The sequence below is a fragment of the Pundamilia nyererei genome, unplaced genomic scaffold (genome assembly GCF_000239375.1).
Source record: "Pundamilia nyererei isolate P.nyererei 1_Seehausen unplaced genomic scaffold, PunNye1.0 scaffold00254, whole genome shotgun sequence".
Classification (NCBI taxonomy): domain Eukaryota; kingdom Metazoa; phylum Chordata; class Actinopteri; order Cichliformes; family Cichlidae; genus Pundamilia; species Pundamilia nyererei.
The window spans coordinates 579,261-586,528 of record NW_005187655.1 but is presented as its reverse complement, the minus strand read 5'-3'; the positions used below and the strand labels follow the sequence as shown (position 1 = coordinate 586,528).

At 41.9% G+C, this 7,268-nt stretch overlaps 2 protein-coding genes across 2 annotated transcripts in view; one reads left to right on the top strand and one right to left on the bottom strand.

Annotated features, from left to right (window-relative positions):
- The first annotated feature begins 134 nt into the window (after positions 1–134).
- LOC102208211 (E3 ubiquitin-protein ligase TRIM39) lies at positions 135–3,005 on the top strand. The gene is made up of 8 exons (XM_013915070.1): positions 135–281; positions 367–465; positions 758–886; positions 1,046–1,168; positions 1,299–1,427; positions 2,103–2,181; positions 2,346–2,372; positions 2,473–3,005. Exons 1-8 carry the CDS (start codon positions 135–137, stop codon positions 3,003–3,005), a joined length of 1,266 nt encoding a protein of 421 aa, XP_013770524.1.
- Positions 3,006–3,481: 476 nt separating this feature from the next.
- The window catches only part of LOC102204360 (natural killer cells antigen CD94-like), a 6,452-nt gene continuing 2,665 nt past the window's right edge, over positions 3,482–7,268 (bottom strand). The window contains exons 3-6 of the mRNA XM_005749779.1: positions 6,795–6,914; positions 6,453–6,613; positions 4,882–5,006; positions 3,482–4,024 (exon numbers count right to left, since the gene is read on the bottom strand). Of these exons, the coding sequence (XP_005749836.1) occupies positions 3,907–4,024; positions 4,882–5,006; positions 6,453–6,613; positions 6,795–6,914 (524 nt within the window). The 3' untranslated portion in view covers positions 3,482–3,906. The remainder of the gene's footprint in view (positions 4,025–4,881; positions 5,007–6,452; positions 6,614–6,794; positions 6,915–7,268) is intronic.

The following is a 7,268-nucleotide window of genomic DNA, read 5'->3' as shown; positions in this document are numbered from 1 at the left end:
TTTACACAGCCTCTGCTGGAAAGCTTTTATCTAAAGCTTGTATTTCCTGCTGCTTTTCTTAGTTTGGAAAAGCAGCATGACATTAACTGAGACTTAAAAGAGCTTCTTTTTTTTTTACCCCTGCAGAGGTGAGCATGCTGCTCTCTGGGGAGGACGGCAGCGCCACCCAGAGCAGTTCCATCGGGGCCGTACGCTGGAACCTGCCCACCCATGATGAAAGCAGCCAGCCTCACAGCTCGGTCCCCAGCAGGCCCACCAACAGCCTCAATAAACAGTCACAGGTAAACCACATGCTTCAAACAGCTTTTTCTCTTCAGTTGGTCAGTGTCTGTTTGGCCTATTTGTGACCACCTCTGTCTCCTGCAGCAACAAACTCGCCAAAACGGCCTGAAAGATCTCCGCAGCCTGCAGGAGTGCGTGCAGTTTATCCAGCAGTGGAAGGAACAGGTGGATCAAGTGTGCAAGGTAGAAACTGGCAGACTCTTAGTATAGCCAGATTTAAGAGTGCACAGACCAGATAAAGATCACAATAACAAAATATTTATTGTATGCAGGAACTCCATCACACAACAGCACTGACTGTATGGATGCTGATAGCGCAGCTATTCATTAACTCTTTATAGCTCACACCCTTCACCTTATAGCATATGTAGGATGGGCGTTACCTAAGATATACAATCCGATATAATCTTCCTGTATCTTTCTGTAGTTTCATGGTGTGACATACCACCTGACACAGTGTGATGTCTTTTAGCAGGAAGCTCTGGATCCAGGAGAAGGCACCACGAAGGACGCCCAGCGTTCACAGGGGCGCGCCGAACGCAGTCTCGAGGAGAGCAGGAAGCTAATCCTGCAGTGGGCCGATGAGCTCCGCGATGTTGACAGGGTCAGTATTTACAGACGCTGATGTGAGATCAGACCAGATCAGATTGACCCTTCAAATAAAACTGAATTGAATTAAATTGAAAATCCTATTTTGATATGCAAGGTGAAACGAAAACTGTTAAAATCTAACAATGTCGTGATTAATTCAATGTCCTTAAAGCTCCTGAAGGAGACTCCCTGGCTATCTGACAGTCACGAACACGAAACTAAAGACAAGGATGCCAGTGAGGTGGCACACATGAGGATCATGGAGTGGGCAAAGGAGCTGCAGGAGGCGAGCGAGGTGAGCAGGGGGTCACTAACCAGACAACTAACTTCAAATGTGTTTTACTTTTATGTCGTTTAAGTTTTGGTTGGTGTCACGCTTTTCAAAGTAAATGGAGGCAAATCTCAAGCGTTTGTTTGTGTTGCAGCGTTGTGGCGTTCAGAGCGATGAGCTGGGGAAGGTGCTGCGTGTGCTGACTCTGAAGAAGAACCGGCTGATCAGGCTGATGCCTCTGTTGGAGTTCATCACCTGGTCGCTGCTCAAGGAAGGAAGCACGGTGAGAAACCTCTGCATTTCTACTGAATCAGCCCTTGAAAACATCCTTAAAACAATTCAAGTTAATGCAGAAACTCTGGCATAAATTTGAAAATGAGATGAGGATGATGGCAAGATGTAAGTTTGAAGTGAAAGATAAATATCTTAGAGGTTTGATAGCACACAAATAAACCAGTGTGCAATAAACCAGTTGTTCATTTCGAATGTCACGAAGGGCAGTCGTGGCCAGGTTGTGTAACAGCTTTATGCCATGTGTGATCCAAGTGAACTCTGCACCTTCATTGCCCGCATCTATCAATGAAAGATCTCAGTGATTCAGTTTAACGACCCTAATCGGGCTCTGCTCTGATAGCACGCGTGTCAATGTCCCCCGTGAACGACGGGGCAGTCTGCAGATAAACTGCAGCACGCCATCACATTTATAGGTGATGGCGTGCTGTTTTATCACAGCTCTGATTGACTCTGATTTCACCTGTCACTACTACTTGCAGTTTTTTGTGCAGAGCCGTGACCTTTGAGGCTGTAATTGAGTTTTATCTGGACCTAAATTTATGAGTACCTACTGAATTATGTATGCAGTGACTAAGCATGGCATAGGTTAGTCAGTCTTAAGGAAATAGAAAGCAAAGGAATATAAAGTTAGTATGAGTTTCATTTTTATGTTTTTCCTTATCAGAAAATCGTCCCACAGTTGTGGCTCCTGGCAAAGCAAAAGTCCTGGGAAGCAGGAATTCCTCGATACATCCCCAACTCAGGTGTGTATTTTAAAATTTGCACCAAAAAAAACCTTGGGATTTTTCTTTAGCTTTTATTATGAATAATGATTCCGATGCTCAGAACAATTTGTGGAGGGGACTATTTTAAGAGCCAAACTCATCTCTTCTGCAACTATAATAAAACTCTTCATCTGTGTTTTCAGTTTGGGGGTGGATCTGCAGCGCAGCAGGTAACAACGGCCTCAGCTTTATCTCCATCCCATAAATCAACCAACAAACACCAAAGAACATGTGGTTTAATTAGCAATTTGATTTCCTTTCTCCCAACAGCTGATGTGATTCTTGACCCCATGACCAACCACCCATGGCTGCTTCTCTCAGATGACCAGCGTAAAGTCCAGGAGTCCTCTGTAGTGTCAGAGCAGCCTCAAAGCTCCCAGCGCTTCGACGAATGGCCCTGTGTGCTCGGCAGGGAGGGCTTCAGCAGCGGCCGCCATTACTGGGAGGTGAACATAGCCAATAACGGTTATTGGCGCGTGGGCGTGACCACCGCTGACTCTGAGCGGCACGGGAAGTTCACCATGATGCCAAAGAAGGGCTACTGGGTGCTGTGGCGCAGCACGCACAAATTCTACGCCTGCAGCAAGCCAGAAAAGGAGCTCCCCCTCAGCCTCGTACCCAGGCGCATGGGGGTCTACTTGGACTACGAAGAAGGGCAGATCTCCTTCTACAACGCTGAAACCAAGTCTCACATCTACACCTTCACTGGAACCTTTAGAGAGAAACTGCACCCTCTGTTCGCCCCACTGGATGGACGCACACTCATGACGATCATCCCGCCAAACAACAGCTCAGGGAAATGAGAGACAGAAAATCTCACTGGACTTTAATTTGACTCCACCTGTGAGGTCTAAGTCCATAATCGGTGATAATTCTGACTCTCTGTGCCTTTTTTTGGCTTTAAAAAAAGTGTCTTTTCTTGGCAACCAGGGGGACAAAAATCACTCTGAGATGTGTCAAAACAATTGCTTCTTGTATTTTTCCTAAGCGTACATAGGGTTAGGGTTGACTGTTGTCATAGCTGCTCAGACCTCACACGGTTGTAAAGAAAAGAAAAACCCAGATTATGCATTAAAAGTATAAAAGTAGGTCATTATTGAAATTAAAAGTGCGTGTTCTCACTTTCAAAACAAAATGGTTAAAACTTAATTTTGCTAAGTTTATCTTAAATATTAACCTAAAAAAAAGAAAAAAAAAGAATTTAAAATATTTAAAACTTTAGCTCAACAACTGAGCTTTAAAAAAAAGCTATAAGCTACAATGCTAATGATGTAAACAGCAGGAAGACTTTATTGATATTTTCAGTCATAGCGTGCTAAATATAGCAAATACATTTCAGGACAATTCCGATGTTGCAGCTACAAACAGCAACTGCAGAAATGGGTAAATAGAAGTAGAAAGATTTATTTTTAAAACCTGCAATTTAAAGAATAAGCTAACTCTGTCCAAAACTGAAGGCAACAACATGTTGCTTATTTTTTCGACATTTTGCCTCTTTGTACATGAATGCACTTTATAATGCACTTTCAGATGGCAATAAATGTTTTATATAGCTGACTTAACGTCTTGTATTCCTATCCCTTTTGGCTTCTTTTCCTAAGATTCATAGATTTTAGAGTTGTAAACAGCTTTTTGTTTACCTTTTGTATCGTGCCAAATTGACATTGGAAGTAAACTGTGTGTAAAATAAATTGTAATTGTGTGTCAGTACTCCTTCTTGCAAGCCCACGGTCCGTACTCTTCACAGTCAGCGGCGAACAGACTCGCGCCTCCCCTCAGGTCTGCGCAGTCCCTGTGATCAGAATCCCACTCCACCATCACCCTTTGAAACACACAGTGGGAGTGAAAACTCAATGTTTAAAGCAGTACATGACAATAAACCTCATTAAAAAAAATATAAACTGTAAATATGTTACATAAATAAACATATGTACAGTCACATATGGTCACGTTACATACAGTCAAGTTGATGTCATTTTGTGTGTGTTTGCCTTTGGATATGTGTGTCATGTATACGTGTATATTGTTTGTTATAATATTGTAATAAAGATCAACTTAACCTTAAATGTTTCTGTTTGTTTTCATTTTTTGATTGTGTTCTGTTTGTATTTGCCTACACATTAGATAAAGAGATCACTTTTCATTTAATAAAAACGTTTTAGTGGCTAAAACAAGCAGCATCCTACTAATATTTATTATATTCTGAGAGACATTTCTGGAGTTATTGACACTGTACTGTACAGTTTTTTTGTTTGTTTCTTTTTACAAAGATAAATGTGCACAGTGTACCTCAGGAACAGCCTTCTCATCAGTGCATTTACACTACCACGGTCATCGGGAGGGCCGACACAGCCCACCGACATTTTCTACTCCCGCCTCTAGAGGACTCTGCAGTCAGACAAAAAGCCTCCAGCAGCTTCTAACCCACAGGCAATCAGACCCTGCTGCCTGTTACTCCCTCAGTGCAAATAACTATGACTGTTTTGCATTTGCAATCGCTGCAGCAGGCAAAAGTGTTCTGCAACTCCAGTTTTTAATAGGAAGACTTAATATTTGATATATTATTCTTTTTTATATATTTTACTCCTTGCACTTTTATTTCTAATTCTTCCAAAATGAGTTCCTTAATTATACCGCATTATTTTATTATTTTTATTTTGTTGTTGTGATATGACTTACTGCATGTAGTGCTGGACTGCCCTCCCATCGCCCCACAGCCACTGACCCTCCTGCTTGGCATCTGTCAGTCCCACCCACAGGAAAGGAACCTGGGAGAAGTTCCTCATCACTCCTTGGATGAAATCCTGTGGTGGAAGCAACATTTAGAGCAGGGATATCATCACCGACCACACACAGCCCACTGAAGTGAGCCAGAGCAGTGACACGCCCCTTTCTGTAAGAAGATTAATCCCTCAGTCAACTTCTTATGAAAAAGTCTTTTTTTCAACAGCATGTCTGAGTTTTTCTACACAATAAAGAAATGTTTCTATGTTAAATGCAAGAAATTTGTCAGCACGACTGTTTAAGACTAAATTGTAAGTAATAAATGTGTAAATTGAAAGAAAAAAGAAACTGTCCCAGACTGTCCTGTAATAATAAAAAGTGTATTTGCTTTTTTCTTTTCTTTCTTTCTTTTTTTTTAACTGCGCGGACTTGCTGTAAAACATAGAAATTTCTGTTGTAGATAGCACAACATTTTCAACTTTTTGTCATTTAAATGTTCACTTGTTACTTAATTAACTTTAGTGTAGTATGAATGACTTCTGGGGATTTTATTAGTAGAAAATGCTGTAAAAACTGTTAAAAAAAGTATAAAATGTATAATATCTATGCCTTTCTTGACGTTTTCCAAAGCCATCCAATGGGCTTGAGTCTTTGGCGGGCTGATTGTGGCCCCCAGGCAGTATGTTTGACAACCCTGATTAATTTTCTGCCAGAAATTTTACCATTTTATTTATGTTTGTTACTATGAATAAAACAAGTGCTGGTACAGAAAGCTGACATCCACCCAGGTTGGGCCATTATGCATTGGTTACTTAAAGAAAGCCCACATTTCATCAGTGGTCCATAGCACAAGCTGGGGTGACTGAAAGTCGAGGTGGGCAGAAGCTGCGGGATACATCTGGGAATGTCTTGTGGGAGTCCTTAGCAAAGTTCCAACTTTTAGTTTAGCAATTTGTTTGTTTTGGGGGTTTTTTTTGGGGGGGGGGGAGTTTAAACTTCTTTTTATGCTAACTGAAGCCTCAGTTAGCGTGTTAAATGTAAATATTTATGACATACAATTAGAAAAAGATGGAACAAGCGTGCCTTGTTTGGAAGGGATTGCATCTGAACAAAGTGCACGTGGAGGAGGGGTAATGATTTGGGCTTGTTTCGCAGCCACGTGACCTGGGGTCCCTGCAGTCACTGGGTCAACCATGAACTCCCACCAAAGTATTCAAAAGTCAAATTTGAGGCCACTTGTGTGACAATAAAACTAAATTGGGTCATGCAACAGGACACAGGCACAGCAGCAAATCTACAACAGAACACTGAAAAAGGAAAGAATCAAGGTGTTGCAATGACCCGGTCATAGCCCAACCTGATTTTTAAGCTGTGTATAAAAAAGGCTTGCAAATCTCAACGAACTGAAGCGACGCTGTGAAGTAGAGTGGGCCGAACGTCCTCAGCAGCTTAAAGTGGTTCTGATACGTACAACTTCAGAACTGTAAGTGTGTGTGATTCACATGACTTGTGCATGGTGCGTTTACCATCTCTGCAGAGTCTTCGATTACAACCAGGCTGCTGTTGTGCTGCCGGCAGAACTCGGCGCTCTCATTCCATTGCCGATTTTCCTGCAGTCCGACTGAGAAGAAGTAGCAACGTCCCATCCACCACAGCCACTTTTCAGGGCACAAACTGCACCTTGAGTCTCCACATAGGAGGAAGAAACACTGATTTAAGTGTCTGATAAAACCCTGTAAGAACTGGAGCCCCACAGCTTTCACCACTCTGTGTGTGAAGCATATCACAAATGTAACCAGAAACACGCAGTGAATGCAGTGCTGTGGCGGATCACCTGTGTTCACTGTGTTTGAGATCATGTAAATCACCTTGAGTGACAGTGTGAAGCATCAGGTTCACGTCACGCTGCTGTTTCTGGCACTGCTGCAGCTGCTCCAGCAGTTCCTGCCTTGATGTCTGACTTGCTTCTGGTGCTGCTGCCAATATGACTGACAAATATAAATATAAAGATAAGAGCTGCGCACTGAAGGTCCACTACAGGCAGCAACAAAAACAAATAAAACATCATGTCTTCCAGATGCTTCCAGAAACTAAAGCTAAAAAGCAGATTAGGATTGCTTTTGCTTTTTTAAGCTACTTTAAATGCTGAGAAAGACAAATGCAATCATACTATAACCAATTTTCTTATAATAAATTAATATAACTGCATTTTTAATATTTCTTTCTCACATTTGGAGGAAATTTGAAGGGATGAACATGGAGGTGGAAACCACAGGTTTAGAGAGACAAACACAAACAGCAGAAAATAGTAGATTAAGTATGTTATATATTATGTTCTGCCA

What these genes read in the sequence shown, in the direction of transcription:
- LOC102208211 (XM_013915070.1), top strand. Translation starts at nt 135, where the DNA reads ATGCTGCTCTCTGGGGAGGACGGCAGCGCCACCCAGAGCAGTTCCATC. An exon ending in AGCTCCGCGATGTTGACAGG is followed by an intron (nt 887 to 1,045) that starts GTCAGTATTTAC and finishes ATGTCCTTAAAG; the next exon opens with CTCCTGAAGGAGACTCCCTG. An exon ending in AGCTGCAGGAGGCGAGCGAG is followed by an intron (nt 1,169 to 1,298) that starts GTGAGCAGGGGG and finishes TTTGTGTTGCAG; the next exon opens with CGTTGTGGCGTTCAGAGCGA.